The sequence below is a fragment of the Lygodium microphyllum genome, chromosome 3, assembly GCF_053477565.2.
Source record: "Lygodium microphyllum isolate KBCC chromosome 3, Lygodium_microphyllum_v1.1.10, whole genome shotgun sequence".
NCBI classification, from domain to species: Eukaryota; Viridiplantae; Streptophyta; class Polypodiopsida; order Schizaeales; family Lygodiaceae; genus Lygodium; species Lygodium microphyllum.
Window position 1 is genome coordinate 113,116,697 of NC_141137.1, and position 24,904 is coordinate 113,141,600.

The 24,904-nt window shown below is 43.2% G+C and overlaps 1 protein-coding gene across 1 annotated transcript; it reads left to right on the forward strand.

Moving 5' to 3' along the window:
• Nucleotides 1-6,771: 6,771 nt before the first annotated feature.
• Nucleotides 6,772-8,973, forward strand: LOC148038778 (phenylcoumaran benzylic ether reductase IRL1-like). The gene is made up of 5 exons (XM_087674619.1): nucleotides 6,772-7,165; nucleotides 7,404-7,538; nucleotides 7,652-7,889; nucleotides 8,183-8,386; nucleotides 8,517-8,973. Exons 1-5 carry the CDS (start codon nucleotides 6,971-6,973, stop codon nucleotides 8,678-8,680), a joined length of 936 nt encoding a protein of 311 aa, XP_087530745.1. The 5' UTR covers nucleotides 6,772-6,970; the 3' UTR covers nucleotides 8,681-8,973.
• The last annotated feature ends 15,931 nt before the right edge of the window (nucleotides 8,974-24,904 follow it).

Sequence of the window (24,904 nt, forward strand, 5' to 3'; positions counted from 1 at the left end):
AAGAAGATGCTCCTGCTACTATCAACTCCAACATACTGTTTTGAAGAATTTTCCATTGTATCTTTCCCATAGTGGATCATGTGCTTTCTCATAGTGGATCTTTATTTTCCTTAGTGGATTTGCTTTGTAAAAAGCCCTTGCCAAAGATGTAAAGTTTTAAGCTTTAACTTGACTAGGCTGCCTATGAGCTAGTCTCCTGGGCCATGTCATCATGCAGGGGGAGAAAAAGCTAGAAAGTGTATGCTCTGGGAAGAGATGCTCTATATCCCATAACCTAAAATGACAGGTTTAGATGATAAATGAACTTTGATCACCAAATCTTTAAGCATATTTTTTAGTAGAGCTCTGGAGGAGAAAAGAGAGTCCTTGAAGCTAGGTCGACTCCCTCGACTGGCGTATGTGTGTTGAGGTAGTAACATGTAAGGTCTAGTGGTGACCCCCATGATGTCAAGAATCGCGTGGTGGGGGGATTTTCTCAAGATGCTACGCCGAACACACACAAAATACACAAGGAGAAGCTCACTCACGAGACAAGAAGAGAGATGGAGGCAAAAACGTTTTCTTGCTGCTTTCTTCTTCTTCTTCCACACACTTTTCAATGTACACAAAGTATAGATAAGATACAACATAAAGGAAAGTGGCTTACTAAGTCAAACAATGCATAACCGACTACACTAGTCGACTGGTGCTATAACTATGCCAGCTGTAAATAGGTGTAATAACCTGAATATAATAAGTAATGAGTCAATGGCCATGTGAGAGTCATAATGACCACCGACGTGCTAAGTGTAGACGTGTGGACCCATCTAACTAGGCGGTCCATCATCAATGTCCGCATGTGTTGAGCTTGTCATCTCAACACTCCCCCTCAAGCTCAACTGCATCTCTACAACTCCAAGTAAGCTTCGAAACTTTTGAAGCTTCTCTATACCCAATGCCTTCATGAAGATGTCAGCTATCTGATCATGTGTGATGACATACACCAAGTCAATCTCACCTGTTAGTATCTTCTCTCTCACAAAGTGGTAGTGTACCTCAATATATTTTGTCCTGGCATGGAACACAGGGTTCCTAGCCAACTGTATACTGCTCATGTTGTCACAATAAATGACAATTGGACCTTCCACCTGCACATCTAAATCAGCCAATAACTCTTGCAGCCATAGTATCTCAAATGCTGTAATAGCAGCACCTCTATACTCAGCCTCTGTACTCGACAAAGCAACTGTAGATTGCTTTTTGCTGCTCCAAGTAACTGTTGCACTACCAAGAGAGAACATGTATCCGCTGGTAGATCTTCTATCAGACATACTACCAACCCAATCTGCATTTGTGTATCCAAACACATGTACATCTGTACCTGTCTCATAGAAAAGTCCATAATGTAATGTGGACTTCACATATCTCAATATGCGTCTAATTGCATCCAAATGTGGCTTTCTAGGTACTTACATAAACTGACTCACAAGACCAACAGTGTAGCTCACGTCTGGCCTTGTAATGGTCATGTAGATCAAACTCCCCACTATCCTCCTGAACATAGTAGGGTCTTCTATCTCATCCCCAACATCAGTACTCAACTTTACATTTTGCTCCAATGGGACTGAAAGTGGTTTGCATGCTATCATACCATACTTGGACAACATATCCAAGCCATACTGTCTTTGGGACATCCATATACCATCATCACATCTGATCACCTCAATGCCAAGGAAGTACCTTAGCTCACTTAAATCCTTCATCTCAAACTTCTTCTTCAAAAAGTCCTTGACTTCAGTAATCCCACTATCACTATTACCTGTAATAATCAAGTCATCCACATAGATGACTATGATGACCAAACCTGCATCTCCCTTTCTCACATAAAGTGAGTGATGAGCATCAGAAACATAAAAGCCAATATTGACAAGATACTCTCTGATCTTGTCAGACCATGCTCTAGATGCTTGCTTGAGCCCATAGAGCGCATTCTTCAACCTGTAGACATATGTGGGATACTCTAAATCTTCATAACCTACTAGCTGATCCATATACACTTCTTCCTGCAAATCACCATGCAAGAAGGCATTCTTCACATCCATTTGCTGCAACCTCCAACCTTTGGCTACTGCCAAAGCAATCACACATCTGACAGTTGCCATCCTAGCAACTGGATTGAATGTTTTTTCATAATCTATGCCATATGTCTGGGCATAGCCTTTTGCAACCAGCCTAGCTTTGTACCTACTAATAGAACCATCTGCATTGTGCTTAATCTTATAAACCCACTTACATCCAATGGATTTCTTGCCCTTTGGCAATGATACTAGATCCTAAGTCTTATTGGCCTCTAATGCAACCATCTCCGCATCCATTGCTGCATCCCAATGAGCATGACCAACAGCCTCCTCAAAACATGTGGGCTCAACATCCTCAATCACTTTCACCATATAAGCATAATGGTGAGCTGCATAACCTTCAAAACCAAATCTGTTAACAGGGTATCTCACCCTGCTAGACATGCGTACCACTGGATCACTCAATGGAGTCTTTGCATTGATGCATGCTCTCTGCACACCTGGAGTCCTCACTGAAGGAATGCCAAGCTCATCATCCAAGCTCTCTGAGCCACTAGAGTCTCCATCAAGAACTGCATCAATGCCATCTGACACTTTATTCTTTCCTTTGTCTTTACCTGTAGTGCTACTAGATGCACCTGAAGATGTAGAGATACTCCTTAGTCTCCCAGACCAAGGACTACTAGATGATGTCTCTGGTCCACTAAGAGTCTGTGATTCTTACTTTTCAGCCTGCACATGAGTGTCATGATCATCATCATCATCCAATGCATCACCACTAGATGCATACCAACTGCTCATTTCATCAAAGATGACATCCCTACTCACTCTGAACTTGCATGTGACATGGTTATAACAGCGATACCCTTTCTGCTCTAAAGGTATCCAATAAAGACACACTTTTTTGCCTTTGGATCAAGCTTCTTCCGCAACTCATCTGGCACATGAACATATGCAATATAGCCAAACACTTTTAACTGTGAGACATCAGGCTTCTTACCTGTAAAACATTCTTCGGGGGTCATACCATGAGCTGCAGCTGTGGGAGTTCTATTCATAATATAAACAATAGTATGAACAACCTCAGACAAAAAATGCTTAGGTATATTTTTTTCAGCCATCAAGGCGAGTGCAACTTGTGCAATATGCCTGTTTTTCCTTTCTGCAACCCCATTTTGCTGTGGGATATACCTGCATGTGAACTGTCTCTTTATCCCATGAGACCTTAGAAAATCACTGAACTCATTCGAGAGGTACTCTCCCCCTCCATCTGACCTCAAGCACTTTACTTTCAAGCATGTTTCTCTTTCAATTGCATCCTTGAAAGTTCTAAAGTGCTCAAATTAACGCTTCGCTCTTTTCCTTCATAAAATATACCCATAGCTTTCTAGAATAATCATCAATGAATGTGACAAAGTATGAACTGTCTCCAAGAGATACATTTTGTGTAGGCCCCCAAATATTTGTATGCACAACATCAAGGATATTTCTACTTACATCTCTGTCATGTGAAAAGGGTTGTCTTGTATGCTTACCAAACTGACATGCTTCGCATACCTTATGAAATTCTAAAATTCTAAATGTAAGAAAACCTGTAACCAACCCTTCAGACTGCATTAATTTCAGTCTTTGTACATTTGCATGTTTAATACATTTGTGCCAAATTTCAATATCTGCAACAACACCTTTTCCTTTAGCATACATAGTAGCATTCATAGTAGGAATTCCAACATCTAGAATAAACATATGTCCAACTCTACTTCCCTTTGCAACCAACCTGCACTTGTCATTGAAGCCTTCTACAAAGCAGCCCTTTGAATTAAACCTGACTTGCAGCCCTTGCTCTACCATCTGACTGACTGACACCAAGTTCTTTGTAATAGATGGCACATGTAATACATCTGAAAGACTCTTTGTCTTACCATCATGCAAGGACAAGGAAACTTTTCCAATGTGTGAAATTGGGTGGTATGAATCATCAACCGTCTGCACATAACCTGCATTTTGCAAATCCTGTATCTCTAAAACCATTCTGCATGGCTGGTCATATGATTGGATGCATCTGAATCAACATACCAAACATCATCATGTGTTCCCTTGCTTGTAACAGCATTCAACATATGCTGCATAACAAACAGACGTTCATTTTTGTCTTCATTCTGTCATGAAGACGATGCATAGTTTCCTTGCCGCAACTTACCACTGCGAATATAATCTTTCTTAGCATAACATTGGGCTACAATATGACCTGTTTTGCCACAGTAGTGACACACAATACCAGAGTTGTTAGAACCTCTGTTCTGCCATCCACCTCTTCCTCTAGAGCTTCCCCTGCCTCTAAAGTTTCCTTTGCCTCCAGAAACCTACATTTCACCAAACTGTTGATTGAAACAGTTTTGCTGGTTATCACCAGTACGTCCCATACCACGGCCTCTCGAAGAGGATCTTCCACGTCCCCTTCCTAAACTCGAGTAAAATGCTTGGACCTGTTCACCATTTCTTTTAGACGAATCACCCTGCATATTGATCTCTTCAGTAATCATGAGAGAGATCAGCTCATCAAAATCTGGAAATGGCTTCCGTACATAGACTGAAGTAACAAATGATTTTCATGCCTTCTCATTGTTAAGGCCACTCAGAGTGGATGAAACTAAATCATCATCATCTGGCATTGCATCAATCGCTGCTAAGGCATCTGCAATGCTCCTCATCTTCAAAACATACTCATTGACATACATTTTTCTTTCTTTAAGGCATTCAACTCTTGCTTGAGTTGAATCTTTCGTGCCTTTGTATTTATTGAAAACATGCTCTCAAAATTTGTCCAAGCTCCATGTGAAGTTTCTGCATTCCTGATATGTCCCAGCATAGTATTATCAATTACTGCAGATAGCCAGTACATCACCTTTTTGTCTTTTGCATTCCACTCTTTCCATGCTTTTAACTCATCTGCAGTTGGAGGGATACCCAGCTCTGGCTCCTTTTCCTCACCTGAAATAAATTCATAAAGGCCCTTTCCAATAAGGAAGTTCGTCACACGGAACTTCCATGAAGGGTAGTTGTTCTTGTCGAGCTTCTCAATAATGGGATTTCCACTGTTCTCTGGCATTATCACAAAACTAATACCAAACAGCAAGCAAATCTTCTGCAACCCTCGACATGTAGTGCACAACAATACATCAAATAGCCTTTTTCACCATCTGCTCAACAATACATACAATCTGCAACCAGTTTGCAAATAAACCTTGTGTTTATTCGATGGTAAACACCTTTGAATTTACAGATCTGAAATCTGTAACCTGTGCACCTATATACGACAGACAGCTGAAATTGCAGGATACCTCGAATTGCTGTCCGCAACCTTGCAACTCTAAAACGGGACCTGAAATGACCTCGGATGGCCAAAGTAGCAGCGGAAAGTCCAAAATGGCTTATCTGCAAAACACACAGCGCTCTTTGCGCACACCAAATCTCACTGCAATCTGAGATTTCTGCTCTGCCCTGCTTCCAGTGCCTCCACAGGAACTATCCAAGAGAGAGAAAATGGAAGAATGGGAGAGCTTTTTACCCGTTGCTTGCTTGCTCGAACCTTGTTTCTTCTCCTTCACTTCAGCCTTCGAAATCAGCCTCTCTCAATGGCACGGCTCTGATACCATGTCAAGAATCGCGTGGTGGGGGGATTTGCTCAAGATGCTGTGCCGAACACACACAGAATGCACAAGGAGAAGCTCACTCAAGAGACAAGAAGAGAGATGGAGGCCAAAACGTTTTCTTGCTGCTTTCTTCTTCTTCTTCCACACACTTTTCAATGTACACAACGTATAGATAAGATACAACATAAAGGAAAGTGGCCTACTAAGTCAAACAATGCATAATCGACTACACTAGTCGACAGTGGCGCTATATCAATGCCAGCTGTAAATAGGTGTAATAACCTGAATATAATAAGTAATGAGTCAGTGGCCATGTGAGAGTCATAATGACCACCGACGTGCTAAGTGTAGACGTGTGGACCCATCTAACTAGGCGGTTCATCATCAATGTCCGCATGTGTTGAGCTTGTCATCTCAACACATGAAACACATCTTCATCCAAACAAAAGTGCTACAAGGCCACGTCAATCGTAATGGAAACATCAACATGGGATACACGCATGCATGCACACACACAATCTCTCTCTCTCTCTCTCATTCATTCAGTCTTGGTCAAACAATACATGACCATTGGCTAGAAAGTGAGAAAGTCACTAGTAAAAAAGCATTGCACAGTGTGTGCACACTACAAGCTTTGAAAAAGATCTCGAAGAGAGAGAGGACAATGAGAGTTTATAAGAAGATAGAGAGCGCGCGCACGTACACACACACACACTCTCTCTCTCTCTCACCTTTCTTCGGTCCCGGTCAAACAACGCGCGACCCACACGGTCATAGCATTCTTCTAGAAAGTGAGGAAGTCAAAGGTAAAGAAAGTGAGGAAGTCAAAGGTGAACACCATTGCAGAGTGTGCACAATGCGAGCGGAGTTTGTAACAAGTGGGACCGTACCGTCGGCTCCCGAGTCCCCAGGGGGATCTTCATCCGTGAGCCAAGTCCAACCTGCATGGCAAGTGGCAAAAGCAATGTTTGAAACATGGATGATGATCTTTTTGATTCGAGAGGGAGTCGGGGAAAATAAAGATGAGAGGCCGTGCTCGCCTATAAAACACCGTAGGTGTGCAAGGCAGCCCGGCACACAACGAGACATCACCCAGCAACAAGGGCTCACTGCTTGCGCCTGCTTAGCGCTCTCTGTCTGCTGCAGCTGCGATCTGCTGATCTGGGACTCGCTGGACTAGTTGTTGCTGTGTTGTGAGGAATTAAGCGTTTGGTTTGTGCTCGAGTGAGCGGTACGAGAGTGCCAACATAATACAAGAGAATGTCGCCGAGCAGCAGTAAGGTGCTGGTGATCGGGGCCACAGGCTACCTGGGCAAGTGCGTGGCGCTGGCAGCAGCGGCGTCGCAGCACCCCACCTTCGTCCTGGTCCGCCCCTCCACCCTCACCTCCCATCACGATTCCAAGAAGCAAGACCTCCTCGCCTCTCTCAAGGCAGCCGGCATCACCATCCTCCAGGTATCACTCCTCCTCCTCCTCCTCCTAGCCTTATATCGAGCCTAGCGAATAATTGAATCGGTCCCAGGTCACATGTTACACGCATCTCTCTGTCTCTCTCTCTCTCTCGCGCGCGCGCGGTGTGCCAGCCACGTTCTTATGGTTAACCCACATCTTCGCGCACATCCCTTGCTTGTCGTTTAATCCGCATTAATCTCAGCCAGCCCTCATTCTTGGATGCTTCTGGTTTGCGTCACAGGGTTCGTTGGAAGACCACGAAAGCCTGGTGGCAGCACTTAAACAAGTGGATGTGGTCATCTCTACCGTTTCGGGACCTCAGATACCCGAGCAAATCAAGCTAATATCAGCGATCAAAGAAGCGGGGACTATCAAGGTATGGCCATTTGGTAGACAGACATCTATAGAGTCACATGCTCTTGCATGTGCCGGCCTTATTCTTCCTTCCAATGTATGCAAGATCTTTTAATCTTTGCGCTTTTGCTCCAGAGATTTTTCCCTTCGGAGTTTGGCATCGATGTTGATCGCGCACAAGCACTCGAGCCTGCCAAATCCATGTTCGCACTCAAGGCACAGATCCGACGTGCAGTGGAAGAAGCACAAATCCCTCACACCTATGTTGTCAACAATGGATTTGCCGGATATTTTGTCGCTAACTTGTTTCAACCACGCCTCACATCTCCACCGAGGGATACAGTGATCATCCATGGGAGCGGAGATGTCAAAAGTACGTGTGGGATATCATCCTATATCGTTTTCCACCCACATCAAAAGCCATGTAGTTGTAGCGCCCACATAGAGGATACCCCCCCCAAACACACCACACACACACAAAGACAAAGAAGAAATGAAAGTCCTTGAGACCACCAACATATGCATTCTACATCTCCATGTCTTGTTCAGGGCAAGTCCGAGCTTTATGTTCTTGTAAACTTTGTGTGCAACTCCTATCTCGGTGTTATTTGCTTATGCATCTTCTGGTAAGATCATTGATCGGTTGTTGGTCTTTGCATGATACAGCAATAAATGTCTCCGAGGAAGATGTTGGGACATTCACTATCAAGGCAATGGATGATCCAAGAACTCTCAACAAAACCTTGCATGTCAGACCGCCTGCAAACATTCTTACTCAAAACGAGCTAGTCTCTTTGTGGGAAAAGAAGATTGGCAAGACACTTGAAAAGCAGTTTGTTTCAGAGGAAGACATTGTCAAAAAAATCCAAGGTAAAATATGCTTGCATCAAGCTGAATGGTGGCCTTAATGTGGAAGACCACCCAATGGTCTTAAATGTTTGACTTCTATCAGGTTGCTCTCGACAAATAGTGTCTTACCTTTTGTATTGGTTTGTTGCAGAAACTCCCTTCCCAGGAAATATTTTCCCTGCACTCCTTCATGATGTTCTCATCAAAGGTGACCAGTGCAACTTTGAGCTTGGTGCAAACGATGTCGAGGCCACCAGCCTTTACCCCCATGTGAACTATACTTCTACAAATGATTACCTCAACAAATTTTTGTAAGAAAAATGCCTTGCTACATGCCAATCTCTAGCTTGTTCAAAGGTGTACAAGATCTTTGTGTCATCCACAACTATTCAGGAGTGCAGTTTCTAGTCTATTTCACCTTTGCAGATACAATGCAAAGGTAGAGTAGTATACATGAATAAACTAAGGTGTGAGATTGTCCACGATTCCCTAGTTGTTTCATGACAAAAGCAGAGTCTAAGCTTGCATGCAAGTTTGGCATGCACAATCATTTTGTATGAATGGCACTTATAAATTGGTAGACTCGTAAAGCTTTTCTATTGACTCAATCATGATATGTCAAGCTTCTAAGTACTTCGTTTATAAGACTAATGCGTTGATCAGTTGAGTGCTCAAGTTTGGCACCCAAATAAGCTCACTTTGTAAGACACATTGGGGTGGCTAACAAACTTTTTACATAGAAATTTTCTAAGAGGTGACATAGGGTTTTTTTGGTGCAAGGCTTTTTATTAGAGAAACATCAATAGATTTGTGCATTTGAGTCATCAACGTGCAATGATAGGAACACCAGAGTTCAATATGTGTAATTTGATCCACAATGATCGACACAAAGTCCCACAATGATGAAGGCTCTAGGTATACAGGTGAGGCAAAGTGGGTTGTCACTTGGATGACACTCATGAAGGGTAGCATCTACAATTTGGAAAAACATGACAAATATAAATATGCATCTTAGGGGAGGTCTATAGATTGTGAGAGAGGAAAGAAGGTCTAAAACATGGGTAGGCCATGAGGGCCAAGGTTTGTATTGGATAAGAAGGTCTAGAACATGGGTGGGCCATGAAGCCCAATGTTTGTATTGGATAAGAACTTGTTCCTTAGAGAGAGGTGTCGACTTTCTTTCACGAAAATATCACAGAGTAGAATGTGTTTTAGTTATGACACATTTCTAAGGTTTCTTAGCTAGCTCCAAAATCAACTAGGAAATTTTACTTGAAGCTTTTATTCAAGTGGAAATTTCTCGATTTGAGCATTGGTTTCCTAGAACGTGTGAAAGCTATAAAAAAGAGGCCATTACAAATTGGTTTTGACAACATTAAAGATCATAACCTTGCAAAATTTCCTTTAAAAAAAGATGATTGAAGTGTTAAATTTAAGAGAAGGATGTGTAGCCAAGTAACTCGATATTCTATAGTTTGGTTTGTTGAAGAGGAGGTTGTTATTTGATCTTGTTTTGAGTAATATCAGTGTTGGGGACAGAGGATCCTATTATGGGAAAAATACGATACTTTGTCAATGTGATGCTAACAAAATATTGGCAATTCTTAATATATTATACCACACGGAGAACTGTGTAAATTGAGTTTTGGAAAGTTCATGGCTAATTTTGTCAAGTAGATAACCAATAGTCTCAAGATGTTGCATGAAAACATTCCAAGGTTCTATGGGGAAGAAATTTATTTGTCGAAATACAAAGGAAAGTAGGTAGATTGGTAGTCTAGCTATGCCACTTGTGTAATGTTCTGCATGGGAACCACCTCCACCCCCCCCCCCCCCCCCCTTGTAATTTAAGTAAAAAGGGAAAAAAATTTCCTTTCCCCGCCCTCTGCCATCGTCGAATAGGTGGTGACGGGGAGGGAAAGAGAACGACGTGGTGGTTCCTTGTCATCTCTTTTGTGGTGAGGTTTAGTCCTCTCTTCTTTCGGATGTGTACTACCTTTGCAAGAAGAATGGATGTGCTTGGCCGCCTAAAGAGAGTAAAATGGAAGCATTTTCTCTCTCTCTCTCTCTCTCTCTCTCTCTCTCTCATCAATCTTACTAATAAAACTCTCCTTTTGGCTTGATCTCAAACATCTCTTTTACCAATCCATTATTTCTAAAGCGTACCAAGATCACTTCCAACTAATGTAAACTACTTGAAGAGCAAAAATTTAGTTGTAAAGCGTACCAAGATTACTTCCAACTAATGTAAACTACTTGAAGAGCAAAAACTTATTGTTAGCATGTTTTTACATCGGCAAACTAAGATATTCAATTGGTAATGATCATCCACATTCAAAAAGATTGATTTCAATTAGTTCTACTATCTTTAAACTAATTTGTAGGCATATTAAAGATGGGGTTGGCCACTTTTATATAAGTGAATGGAAACTCGCATGATTGTATATTAGTTTTTTAAGAAGCTCACATGATATTTGAATGAGCATATGCCCCTCTCTTAGCCTCAAAATAGCCCCAACATTGCTCCCTTAGCTCGAATTTAATAATCTGTCGAGGCAATCTGATACTACGTATTCAACATGGAGCTATAGAGAAGTGATTTACTCTAAATTTGGACCACTCTGAGCTCTAATTTGGCTTAATTTATAGTATACAGAAGGAATCATTAGTTGAAATGACATTTTCTACATTAGAGGATACTTAAAATAGTGTTAAATATGTATACAAGGGTTTTCATTATAGGGGCTTGAATGCACATGATAGGGGTACCTCTTGTTAGCCTACCTTTTTTAGTCATTTCAATCTATCATTTCTTGGTTGTGAGCTCCTATCATAGTTTGATAAAGATGTTAGAGTTATGGCAGTTTAGTGTGCATTTCTTCCATTTCATGTACATTTCTTATGCATTTTTCTAGTTTATCATTTAGATTCTATCCCTTGCCAATGCATATGTGCTCCATGAGTGATTGACATATTTTGTCATCATTTTTCCTCTTTTTTTTTGTAGTCAGACTACATTTATTTCATTTGTACCACCATCTAGAGTAGATAGGCTAGATTTAGATGCCCTAACAATAGTCGACGACTAGTTTTGGAGGTGTTTGATATAGTAGTTTGGCTACATGTAGGGACTCATCAGTCCTCATCATTGTATTCAACATTCTTCTTCAATATGTATAGTATTTCTTCCTTCATCTTATCCTCTCTCTCTCTCTTTCTCTCTCTCTCTCTCTCTCTCTCTCTCTCTCTCTCTCTCTCTCTCTCCCCCTCCCTCCCTGTGTGTGTGTGTGTGTGTGTGTGTGTGTGTCTTTGTGTGTTCGTGTTCCTTCTTCCCTTGCACACTCTCACGTGATATCATCGACTAAGTGAGAGGAGAGGAACATACCCATCTATCAAATGCAAGCATCAGCCATTGCATTTGTTGCAAACATAGGCATTCGAGGAGGAGGAGGAAGCATCTTGATGGTGAACACTTGCATTTTCAACTAGGTGACCCTTTTCCTACTTAGTTTTAGTAGCATTTATTCCTACCACATCAGCTTCTATTCTTTATTGTTATCTTTTGGAGGAGGTGGAACTTCTTTGGTTACAGGTGATACTCTTTTCTTATGTAGGTGCCACATCTACACATCTTGTAGTAGTTGATTACATTCTCACATACCTATTGTTTCCATCAAAATACAGTTTTTTCTAGGTGATTGCATATTTGGAAGATGTGTTACCAAATTCAAGGCTTTGAAGACTCAGACGAGGAGCTTCTATCTACCCACTTCTCTAAGCATGATTATCACAAGTTTCGTCATAGAGAGGGGGTTTCCTCGCACTTGTTCATCTTCTGCTCCTCTTTCATGGTGAGCCCCATCTAATGTGAAGGCTCCATTATCATGCTTTTTTTTACCTTCATTGCCCAAAGAATACAAACTCAATGGTTCAAACTATTCGTTGTGGTTGTGTAAGGTGGAGTGCATACTCAACACCTTTGATCTTTGGACTCTTGTTTTAGATTCTATCCCCCTGCCCGATCCTAAGGAGGACCTCACTGATGAAATTGGATTGTGCAACATATGCGATTGGCTCAACTCTTGATCTTGATCCTTTCTCTTTATGAATTTGCAAGATTCTATCCTTGTGCATGTTCATAGGTTAAAGACTACAAGATGGAAGTGTAGAAGGAGCTTATGTCTTTGTATCAACATAAGATGTTTGCCCACAAGATTTCCTTGGAGAGGAATTTGTAGATGCTCAATCTTGATTATTCCTTCTTTATGAAGGAGCAAATCACGAAGATGGGGAAAAGGAGAGGTGAGGTAGTCTCTCTTGGTCAGATGATATCCTCTAAAGACATGGCTATGATCCTTTTGAATCAGCTGCCATCTCCTCTATTTGATGTCTTCTACACTAGCCTTATCACATAAAGGACCCCCGAGACCCTTTTATGGGAGGAGCTTTCACCACTTGTCTTGGAGCACGACGAGAAACTTAGCAAGGTTAACGACCATTGTTCTAGCTCCACCAAGGCATTTACTACATGTATAGGTGGAGGGAAGAAGAAGAAGGAATAGGCCTAGGACAAGAATGATGAGAAGACGCCCAAGTGCCTACATTGTGGGAAGGACACATGCTAGGGAGAAGTGTTGGCAAAAGTACCCCCATTTAAAGCCAAAGGAGAAGGATTCAAAGGTTGCCCAATTGAGAGAGTAAATCTTTGTGCATGTATTTTTCGAGGAGGATAGAGCTCTTACTTCTTCCACTCAGGAGAAGTCTTGGCTTGTTGACAGTGGGGCCTCTTCTCACATTACTCTATATATAGGATTGACTTCACGACCTGAGTGCCAAAGGGGGCATAGTCACCATTGGTGACAACTCTACAATTCTCGTTTGAGGAGTGGGGACTATTCCTTTGTTGCCTGACAAACAATCTTCTTTAGCCAAAGTTATTTATGTACTGGATTTAGGTTTTAACCTATTGTCTGTTCATGGTCTTACATGGCTTGGGTACTCGTGTGGTCTCTATGCAGGTTGTAGTGACAGTGGAGGATGCTTCTATAAGTACCATTCTTTGGACAAGCTCCAAGGAGAGGGTGGGCTTTAGATGCTCATAGCCTTAGCTACATGGTTAAGAAGATGGTGGAGGGACTTTCTAATTTCCCTCCTATTCACACTTTGTGTCCTACTTGCTAGCTCTATAGACTAGGATAGGATGGTTTATTGTGCAAAGATGCACGTGTGAGCATGAAATGCATGAGGTGCTTGCTGAAGAACATGGTGGAATTGTTGGAGGACACTTCAGTGGAGACACTACAACATGCAAGGTGAAACAATCTCAGTTATGGTGGCCTATGCTTTTTTGTGATGCTGTTAAGTTCATGAAGCATTGCGACGAATGACAAAGGACCAAAGTACCCATCTATAAGGACAAGATAGAGTTGACCCTAATAACAGCATGACAACCCTTTGAAAAGTGGGGGTTCGACTTTATTGGGCCAATCTGCCCCGCAATGTAGTACTCACAGGCCAAGTACATCATTGTAGCGAAGATTATCTCATGAAAGCATACACAGCCATATTCCTAGGTTTCCAATGGCCTCAAGATGTTGCATGAAAACATTCCAAGGTTCTATGGAAGAAAGTTTATCTAGCTCTCGGTCTATGTGGAAATACAAAGGAAAGTAGGTAGGTTGATAGTCTAGCTATGCCACTTGTATGGTATAAATGTTATCCAACTAGTAGTGACTTTGATAAATCTTTGGTACATAACAACAATGATGCTCATCACCCATGCCAACATCATAGGTGTGGAGCAATTAGCTTGGTAGGTTCTCCATATGTATTGAGATTGAGTTCTCAACACTTCCTCCTCAAGTTCAATCCCATATCCTACTCCAAGTAGCTCCTAACATATGGAGCTAATATGCACCCATTGCCTTTTTGAAGATGTGAAATATGTAAAATATGTGTCAACATACACCAAGTATATGGGTCTCAATCATAGCCACATGTGAGGTAGTTTGGCCTTTTTCTTTTGTAAAAAATTCAAAAGAATTTAGAATACGTGATCATTGTCTTGCAATATCAAACCAATATCACAATAGAGTCAAGCATCTTTGCAATACTCTTTACTTTTAATAGGAACTCATTAACTATAATATTTTCCATGTTTACATTTCTAAAGCTCTTACTTCAGATAAATATTTCATCCCTTTGTATGTGTATTGCATCGTTTTTTGAAGATCTCTACTTTTAGTGGGTTCGATCATGAATATGGCTCAAGGAGTCACATTTTCAACATATATTTATATTTAATCATGCGAGGAAGTTGAAAGGGTAATGCAAATTTCTTTGATTTGTTGATACATGTGGTATGCATCTAGAAACAATCTTCTACATTGGCCATGGAAAAACTATTAAAGAAAAATGGTATACAACATGAATCATTAGTCAAAACGACATTTTCTACATTAGAGGATACTTGAAATTGTGTTAAATATGTAAACAATGATTTTCTTTAGAGGGGCTTTAATGCACATGATAGGGGTAAGCTCCTAATAGGCATTGCCCTAGGGTTATGGACAATTGTACTATTAGCTACTACCATGATACTACTTAACTATAGAAGCTTTTTTATTTCAAGCCCCCTAAGCATTCAATTCCTCTAAGCTTGGTTTTCTATTCATAACAAGTGATGGTTCCTTGTCATCTCTTTTGTGGTGAGGTTTAGTCCTCTCTTTTTTCTGATGTGTAGTGCCTTTGCAAGAAGAATGGATGTGCTTGGCTAGCTAAAGAGAGTAAAATGGAAGCATTTTCTCTCTTTCTCTTTGTCGAGGGAGCTCACACTCAATCGCCAAGACCCACGGACTGCTTATTGTTTCAAGCATTTCAAGCGAGCTCTAATGGCTATCTCTCACCTAGCTGATGCACTGTTGATCCTACGAGTATAGTGAGCTTACCTTAATGCCGAAATGAGTTGCCTCCTCTCTCGCACATGCTGATAGCTCCACGATCCTAGATGCTAGCTCAAGCATCCTCAAGCCTCCTCCATTTCCAAGCTCCATCCACCATAGCGGCGCGCGAGAGAAAAGAGAAGAGAAGAGAACAGAAGAAGAGAAGAGGAGATGGTGAAGAGCTTCACCCTCTTGATCCCTTACTCCCACACACTCACTCCCTCACACTCTCACACTCCCTCACATAAGCAAGGAGAAGAGAAGAAGAGAACTCTTGTTAGCCACACACCAAAAGAATGAGCTCTCATCCACTTTTTGAACTTTATATACAAAATCCTAAATTCCCATGGGCACCCATCCCCTTTTTACATGACCGACCATTGTGGCAAGGTCCCTTTTTCTAATTCCCTCCTCTTGCTTCATGGCATCAACCTATACCCGTCTATTCTTTTACAAATGGCATAGAAGGAAGCCTTACGCTCTTTTACAAGAGTTTTTCGAGTTTTTTGAGGTGCCTTTCATTTAAAATTGCACTTTTTGCCCCAGCTTAGCTTTAGAGGCATCTGTATGTCTTTGCTCTTTTTCCATCTTTTTTTTGCTTTTTCCTTCATTTCTCCGTTATCTTTCTCTGCCATCTCGACTTGGGGTTAACATTACCCCCCTCCGAGATGGGTGCTAGTCCCATGGCACTTCTGGCTGCTGCTGTTGGGGAATGGTAGCCAGTTGGCACATTGTTTGGGTGAGGGTAGGGCCACATGTAGACTCGAGTGCTTGTGGAAGCTTGGTAATGATATTTGTCGAAGAAGCCAATTGGATGCCCAAGTGGATGATGGGGGACTCCGAAGTTGGTGGTTTTTTCGCCTTTTGTAATGCCTGAAAGGAGAAGATGCAGTGCGCTACCTAAGGGGAGTGTCTACCTTATTGTGTGGTGCATCATGCTCGTGCTAGTGGAATGGGGAGGTGGATCTAAACATAGGCAAACCTGGGTGACATCCCACACTTGAGGACCGTATTTGTGCAAAGGGAGGTGCAGATTGCATGTAGTTATGAAAGCTGGATCAGGGCAAGAGGAGAAGTCGGCGAGGAAGCGAGTCATGGAGTCATCTGAGCTTTTCGAGTTGAGGATGAGCGCATGTTCAAAAGAGACAACATTAGAGTTGTAGATAATGGGAAAATCATATCGCTCGTGGAGGGTGACATCAAAATCTACTCCTACCCTATGAGGGTACGCCATAAACGTGGGGTTGTTCCTCTCATAGGGCAGGGTGTTGCAAAAAGCCATCCAGGCAAGCATGCTGGTATCGCACACCCGCCTCCTCCATAGGGACTGGGAGTTATAACCTTGTAAGGAATGTGGCACTTCAAACACTTTATTTTGGCTTCTTCAGTTCCCCAAAGAGTAGGGTTCTTCTCTCTTTCTTCCAGCCACTTTTGTCATAGTCGGCTACCAATCCCAATCACCTCCTTCATCACCTTGAGTGGTAAGACCCTCTGCAGGCTGTTGGGCATGAGAAAGCTGAAAGTGAATGGCTCTTTTTCTCTTTCTTGTCACTCCCAAACTACCAGTTCTGTGTGGAATCCTATGGGAATGTCATTAGGGTGGCATGGTGGGAGGGGCATGGATGGCTGCACGACTGGCTTGGCCCTTAGCTGCTTTCTGGTTTCTTCTACTAATTTTTTCCTTCTTTCCCTGAGCGCGGCTTGTCTTTCCTGCAGATGTGTTGACCAATTGTTGCTCTTGGGAATGCAGCGAGGGGGGCTGTGAGATCACCTCTTCTCTAAACCTTCCCATATCAAATTGAACTTCAGCTTCATCCCCCTACCGTTCTCCTTGTTGTGTTCCCTCTTCAAACCCTATCGCATCAATTTCCTAGGGGGTAAGGCCAGCTAGTAACAGATACTGATCATCTAGGCTCAGCTTAACCTCTGCAGGTTGGGGTGGCATCTGTAGCCCTATGTGCAGAGCTCTGCGTGCGATACTGAGTTTCTTCTTAACCACCTCCAATGACTCTCCTTCTTTTGGGGGGTGCTGTCCATTAGTGTATCTAGGAAGGCCTTTTGATGGGTATTAAAGACTACCTGGGTGGCTTCTTCTTTGCTCTCTGCAAGGATCTTCTCTTTCTCTACCAGAGCCAGGCGCTGCGCCAGTGTCTTCATCCTTCTTTCATTTTGCCATGCCCATTCCTCGGCTCTCTTCTTCATCTCTTCCATGCTCTCACCCTGCCTCTGGACCAGGGACACCAGTTTTCGCTCTTGATCCTTTAGCTCTTTGCTCATGGTTTCATGTTCTTTCTTTCCTTGGTCCAGCTTGTCGGTCATGGTTTTGATTTCTTTCTGCTCTGCTGCTCTAACTCCTGCTTTCTTTCCTCGTCCCCGTGGCGGTAAACTCAGCCATAAGTTTTTCAATATGATCAGTTTTGCAGTCAACTCTTCATGTTGCACAATCAGGAGCTTGTATTCTCTTTGCATCTTCCAGTTCTTATGTTTCATCCTCCAACTGTTGCCTCCAGCCCTCTTCCCTATCATCCTTAGCCTTCACCTCCTATTTGAGATCAGAGATCTCCCTTTGCTGCATGGCTATTACTCAGCTCTTTTCGAGCTGAAATGCAGCCACCGACTCTTTTTTTGCCGCCAACTCAACCACAACTATCTTTCTTTCCTCCTTAGCCTTCTCCAATTGAGAGAGTAGCTTGACAACGTACTCATTGTAATTAGCTGGTGGCGTCATTGTTGTTTGGATGGGAGTGGTCGAGGCCTCCACTTTTTGGCGCTTTAGATCCTACCTTGACTCGGTATCTATGGCCGGCCTTTTCTGCCCTGTAGCTATGGTCTCGGTGCTCTTCCCTTGGGCCAGTTCTTTGTTAATAAATTACTACATCCACACCACGAAGTTTGAGACATCTATGCTGGTGGGGATGCTCGAGGTGAGAGTTGTTGCTTTGGTGGGAGGCACTAGGTCAGAATAGGGTGGATGGGAGCCTTGCCTTTGCCCTCAGTGACGGTTGGCAGTACGATTTTTGGCACCTGCGTGCTGGAATAATCGGGCCCCTTCTCTCTGGGCAGGCTCATAGCCCCTAGGTCATCTGCCCTGCTTTGTTGTTCGATTGATTAGCGTGTAGCTTCGGACAAGTCTTCCTCCTCCTTCCTTCTTAGCTCCTCCTCTTCTTCAGCAACTCTTCTCTCCCTCTCTTTCTTTGTTTTCCTAGACTCTTCTTCCAATCTATCTGCTTCCTATTTTTTCTTCTTCTCCCTCTCTTCAACCTCCTTGAGGGACCCTCTTTCTCTTTTTTCCGGCCTTCATCCTGCTTCTTCTTTTGTGTCATCTTTTTAATAGGTTTCTTTGTTGTCTTCTTGCTCATCTATTCCTTCTGTTCTTTCCCTTCTTCTTCACCCTCAGTTCTATCACTGGATACCTCTTTGTCCTGGTGAGGGGGCGATCTCTCGAGTGTTTCTCCTTCTCCTTCCTCTACATCCTAAGCCTGTTTTACCACCTCCTGAATGAGGTTAGTCAAAATGCTTCCATAGCCAATGAATGAGGCTTTGGATGAGACATTCTTTCTTTCTGTAGTCTTGGACGCTGGGGAATCCCCACTTGCTAGTTTACTGCCCAAAGCTAGCGCTTTTGCCGCCTGGTCAATGGTCTTATGTACATAGCCATTCCAGTCGACTTCATCCAAGGTGCGAGCTACCACATTCTCCAGCACAAGCACGTTGACTCGATGCATCAAGGAGTTGTAGTGCTGGCTAGAGAAGAGCGCATGCATTAGCTTTGCTTGTAGATGGGCTTCCGTATCAGGAATGTCCTGGATGTTGATGCCGTTATTGGTTAGCACTTCTTCCCTCTTCATCTTAAGCATGGCATAAACATCTCTCTTATGCTTTTTCTCTATCTTCGGCTCCAACACGAACGCCTTATCCACCAAGACTGGGTTTAAGTGTACCTACACCTGCTTGGCATTTTCTCCCCTTCCCACCATCACAGTGCCGCACTCCTGGTTTGGGCTGTACGTCCTGAGGAACTCCACACACTTCATGTGGACAGGCTCTTGTGCAAACTTCTCAAGGTACTTTGTGAGGTTGCACTACTCGAAAACTCTCTTGGCTATTTCCTCCTTGGCCACCACACCCTTTATGTTATGGATGGTTTGAAATTTGAGCTGGTTGTAGGCATGGTTTTCTAGGGTAATGCGATATTGCGTCCTTTCCTCTTGCGTGAATGGGAGTCAGTGGGCACGGTCTTGCTACGACATCTTTCGTTCCTGTCATGAACCCAAGTTTTCATTAGTACTTTCAAAATAATAATTTGCTGGAAAAGAAAGACTCTATGTGTTTATTGAATGAAAGCATTAAAATCCAATGTAGATTCTTCCCTTCAGATCTGACTTTTTTTCCCTTTATTTCAAAGTTCTTATGCCATTTTCCCTACCTCACTCGTTTTTTACGTGTTTATGCATTTTCTTGATTTTCCTTGGTTTTGGTTTCATTCACCTCCAGCTTGAGATGAATCCTTCCTAGGATTGAAAGTTAGGAGGTCAAGGGCATTCTGCAATGTGGTCTAGGATTTACTTGCATAGGAGCCAAGTATAGAAATTGGGATTATACTCTAATTGAGCTTCGCGGTCTAGCTCAAAGGGTCGAATGCTTACGTATGTGATGTATGTGAGACAATCTGTTAGGAAGTCACCGGAATCGACACGGCTAGCAATATGTAACTCTTCCTCAGCCAGTAGGTGATCGAGATAGGGGTGTCCTTTGATGTGCTCTTCCATGAGTCGGCCATGAAGAGTGGTTAACACTCTATACGAGGTTGGTATGATGTAAGTGGGGTCGTACTATGTTGTTTTGATTGTGCGGCACTGCTCAGCATTGGTCATTATTTGGCATCCTTCAACTTCCCATTGCAATCGAAGAGTGTACCAGTGCCTTAAGAATGGGGATTCAGTATCAACAAGTTTTGATAATTCTGCGATTTCTTGGTCACTGATGGTAGAAGTGGTTCTTTTATCATAGGACATGATGAGGCACTGTTTGATGGCCTACTCTTTGGATATCTCGTTGGTGAGCAATTCACCAGTGGAGTTAGAGGCTTTTGCAAATGAAATTCAAACATCTCCCAAGAATAAGGCATCATTTGAACTTCATTTGCAAAGGGTTATTGCAGTAGGCCTAAATCCAATCGATCATAGCTTAGAGCTAACGACATGAAAGTGGCATCGAGTCATGTAATGAAATCAACCACATCCTCCTCTGTGTCCTCAGCCAGATCAGCTGCCAGTGTTGAGAATAATTTCCGCTCATAAGGGGGTTGAAGGCCTGTTTGGCAGTTGGGGTTTGATAGAACTAGAGCCTTTGACAACAAATAATTATGGTTGCGGGTGTTCTTGATATTGCGGCTGGACCTCTTGAATTAGGGCTAGAGTAGCAGCAGTGACATTGAGCGGACTGCTGCCTTCAGTATGGATTAGGGAAGTCTGAGTGGCTCTATTGGGTGTTGATTCGTGCGACAGTGTTTGTCATTTGGGCCGATAGGCTTGTTCGACTTTCTTGGGCGTATGTGCAGATGAGCTTGATGGATATGGGTCTTGAAGGCATTGCAGCTCATGGCTTTGAGGTTTTATGGGGCTTGGTGTGATCAAACTTGAGGGCAGCGGCGAGTAGTGCCTCCGGCTGTGCGGGCCTTAGGGACCCATATCCAAGCATTTTCCTCATAGTAGCCTTGCGCATGCAAGAGGGCTTTAGGGACCCATCTTGGCTTGATCATGCGTCGATTTTTGTAACTGTGTCTTGGCCTCCTAGTTTTAGAGTTTTTGGTGTTATGAGGACATGAGCATCGACTCCTAGGTGGCGGTGGCGGTTGCGGTTGCTTGGGCCTCCATTGAAGCCTAGGCTGTTGGACCTTAGCCTTTACTGCTGTGAGCGGTGATTCTAGAGATTTGGTGGGTGGTGGCCGAGCACTACCCCCCTCCTTAGACTTGGCTACTAACATTTCTATCGGTGGTCTTGCAGACATTGACGAGGTCGCGCAACCCTGGCTGAAGGCTATAACAATGCGAATGTTGCCTATGGCGAGGTGAATACATTGCGATTCATAATCAAATTTGTAGTGAGTTTTCTTCTTGAAGGTTCACCCTAGCAACGATTCGGTGCCTGCGTCTTCAGTGTTTGGCAACACGTAGAAGATCATTGGTATAGCCTCAAACTCGATAGAAACAGTGGGCCTGCACTTGCCGAGAAGTGTATATGAGCAGCCCCCATATGGGCTTAATTTGGCATTGGTGGGCTGTAGTGGTGGTTTGCCCAATTGGGTCCAATGATCGTGAGTTAAAGCATTGAAGTCTGCTCCCTCGTCGATCAAGGCATTGAAAGCGCATGTTTGCTTGGCAGTGACCGTGATGTGTAGGTATGCAGGTTCTACAGCTTCCTCATCCTCATCATCCATTTCAATGATCGTAGCTACTCTTACTTTGATAGGGGGTTCTAACATTGGTGGCTCATGTAGAGGATGCATAGGAGGGTAGTACTTCTTGACACAATTGCCATTGAAGAAGCCTATGCCCTCGCCGTCTAGAGTCTCGAGCTTAATGTTGCCAGTTTGGCTAATAGTATGAACTTTGAAAGGTCCAAGACCTCTAAACTTCATTTTTTGCTTATGCCCCTTAACTGAGTACAGGAGTACTAAGTCTCCCTATTCAAAATCGCGCTGCTTGACATGCTTATCAAACCAGCTCTTGTGTCGTGCCTTCTCACATACGAGTGCGTGAATGACTAGAAGACGAGTTTTCAAGAGGCGTTCGAGCTCAACAAGGTGTTGCATCCATGCCTCCTTTCCTTCCCATCGTTTTTGAAGTGCTATTCTCAGGCTAGGAACGAAGAACTCTACAGGGAGAATTGCTTCAGTTCCGTAGGTCAACCTAAAGGGAGTTTGGCCGACAACCGTTTTATAAGCTATACGGTAAGCCCATAAGACTGCCATTAGCTTGTTATCCCAGTCACTGCGCGAAGCAGAGACTACTTTGGTCAAGACATTCACAATAATCTTATTCATGGATTCCGCCTAGCCGTTTGCTTGAGGGTAGTATGGAGAGGATTTTCGATGGATAATTAGAAAGGTGGATAGAAGATGCGCTATCACTTCATTGATGAAGTGTGTGCCCTGGTCACTGACTAGTTCAATGGGACAGTCGAATTGTGAAATTACCTGCTCCCACAAGAACTTGGTAGTCGTTCTAGCATCGTTCTTTCATATCACTCTCGCTTCTGCCCATTTTGTTAAGTAGTCTGTGGCCACAATGATGTATTTGGCATGTGAATACTGTGCAGCTGGGCTGATGGATCCTATGAAGTCAATTCCCCATTTTTTAAAGGATTGTCGTGCAATGATTGGGATCAACTCCATTTGATCCTTGCGAATTGAAACCTTTGTCTCTGCTGACACTCATCACAATGCTTAACGAATCATGCTGCATCATGAAACAGCATTGGCCACCATAGTTGAGACTGCAGCACCTTACGGGCTGTCGTGTCTCCGCTAAAGTGCCCATTAGTGATTCCACTGTCCGCCTCTAAGAGTACATCGTGCATCTCATGCTCACACATGCATCTACACAGCAGTCCATCTTGCCCTAATTGATATAGCTGGCCTGTTATCAACTGGTAGGGTTGGATCTTGAGGATGAGTCGCCTAAGTCTTGCCTTTTCTATCGGTCACTCAGACAGTCTGTGCTTAAGCACTTGGACTATGTCATCTGCCCAATATTGTGGTAGATCAGCCTTAAATAAATCTCTCTTTCTAGAAAGGTCAAAGAGATGAGTGTCTGGCAATTCATCAGCAATGCCTTCTCCAATGACCTCTCCAGTGGGGATGCATGACATATGGTCAACCATGTAGTACTGTTTTCCTTTCCGTACAACCATGGAGAAGTCGAACTCCAAAAGCAGAAGGAGCCACCAAGCTATGCATCCTGTAGCGCAAGGTTTATTCACTAGATATAGAAAGGCTTGATGGTCCACAAAGAAGGTAAAGGGTGTAGCCAATAGATAATGCCGGAATTTCTTCACAGCAAACACCATGGCCAAGCTCTCTATCTCTCTCTGTCGTCGAGTAATTCATTTCCATCTCAATGAGTTGTCTACAAGCAAAGCTCACTGGGTAGTCCAAGTTGTGTTTGCCAGGTTAGCACAACACTGCCCCCACAACAAATTTCGAGGCATCGATATGCACATGGAAGGTAATGGTCCAATCTGGGGCTCGTAGAATTGGTGTTGTGGTTAGAGCCTTCTTCAACTCTTCTTATGCTTGTTGGCATGATTCAATCCATTCAAAGACAATCAGTAGCTTGTATAAAGGTCTAGCAATCAACGCGTAGTTCAACACAAACCGTCGATAGTATCTCGTATGGCCTAAGAAGCATTGAACTCCCTTATAGTTGATTGGGGGTAGAAGATCAACAATAACCTTGACTTTCGAGAAGTTAGCGGCAATGCCGTTCTCTGACACCACGTGCCCTAGGATGCATCCATACTTCACCCCCAAAACTGGCACTTTAAGGGGTTCAGGGAGAGATGATATAGGCAACACCACTCAAAGACTGCTCGAAGTTTGTCAAAGTGTTCTCTCCAGGTCGAGTGAACATATAAGTCATCTACAAAGACTTCCAACTCTTTGTAAAGCATGTTTTTAAATATGGCACACATGAGGCGTTGGAAGGTAGCGGGGCCATTAGTCAACCTGAAGGGCATGACTATGTAAGCAAAGATGCCCCACTCAGTGGTGAAGGCAGTCTTATGCCTGTCGGGCATGATGCACTTGCACCTAATTGTATCCTGAGAAGCCGTCCAAAAAACTGTAGGCTTCCTTGCCAACCACTCTTTCAAGCATGTGCTCGGTGTACAACAGTGGATAGTTGTCCCTTTTAGTAGCAACGTTCACCTTCTTGTAATTGACACACACTCTAATTTTTCCATTCTTCTTCATGACAATGACTATGGGCAATACCCAGTCCGTGTGCTCAATTTCGTAAATTAATTCTACTCTCATCAGCTTGTCAATCTCTTCCTTGACCGCGTGAGCATGTTTTTGGATTCATAGGGTATAGTCGCTACTTGACCGGCATAGCATCTGGCGTCATGCGTATGTTATGAGTCACTACACTCAAATCTACCCCCTTGTTAACCCCAACACGAAGGAAGCAAAGGGAAAAGAAAAAGACGCAGAGCAAAGGCGGAAAAAAGGTAGCCCGACTGAAGAAAGAAGAGGAGAAAAGGCCAAAAGCGCAAGGGCAACCTTAAAAATCCAAGGCAAATACAAAAGGGGAAAGGTGCATTTTAAAATACAAAGGCACACCCTGAAATCTTGTAAAAGAGTGCCACGCGGTGGAAAATTCGAAAAGCTAAAACAGAAGACAAAGACAAAGGCCAAGGCAAAGAGAAACTAAAGACAAAGGCGCACAAGGAAAAGCACAAGTCAAACTATTGTAAAATAGCGCAAGCGCAAGCGCATCATGGTTTAATTCAAGGAGCACCGGGCTCTTACCCGTGCAATTTGTAAATGTAGACGGGCAATGGAAAGGAAGCTAGGAAGATAGAAGGACAATGGGAA

What these genes read in the sequence shown, in the direction of transcription:
- LOC148038778 (XM_087674619.1), top strand. Translation starts at nt 6,971, where the DNA reads ATGTCGCCGAGCAGCAGTAAGGTGCTGGTGATCGGGGCCACAGGCTAC. An exon ending in AAGAAGCGGGGACTATCAAG is followed by an intron (nt 7,539 to 7,651) that starts GTATGGCCATTT and finishes CTTTTGCTCCAG; the next exon opens with AGATTTTTCCCTTCGGAGTT. An exon ending in CATTGTCAAAAAAATCCAAG is followed by an intron (nt 8,387 to 8,516) that starts GTAAAATATGCT and finishes GGTTTGTTGCAG; the next exon opens with AAACTCCCTTCCCAGGAAAT.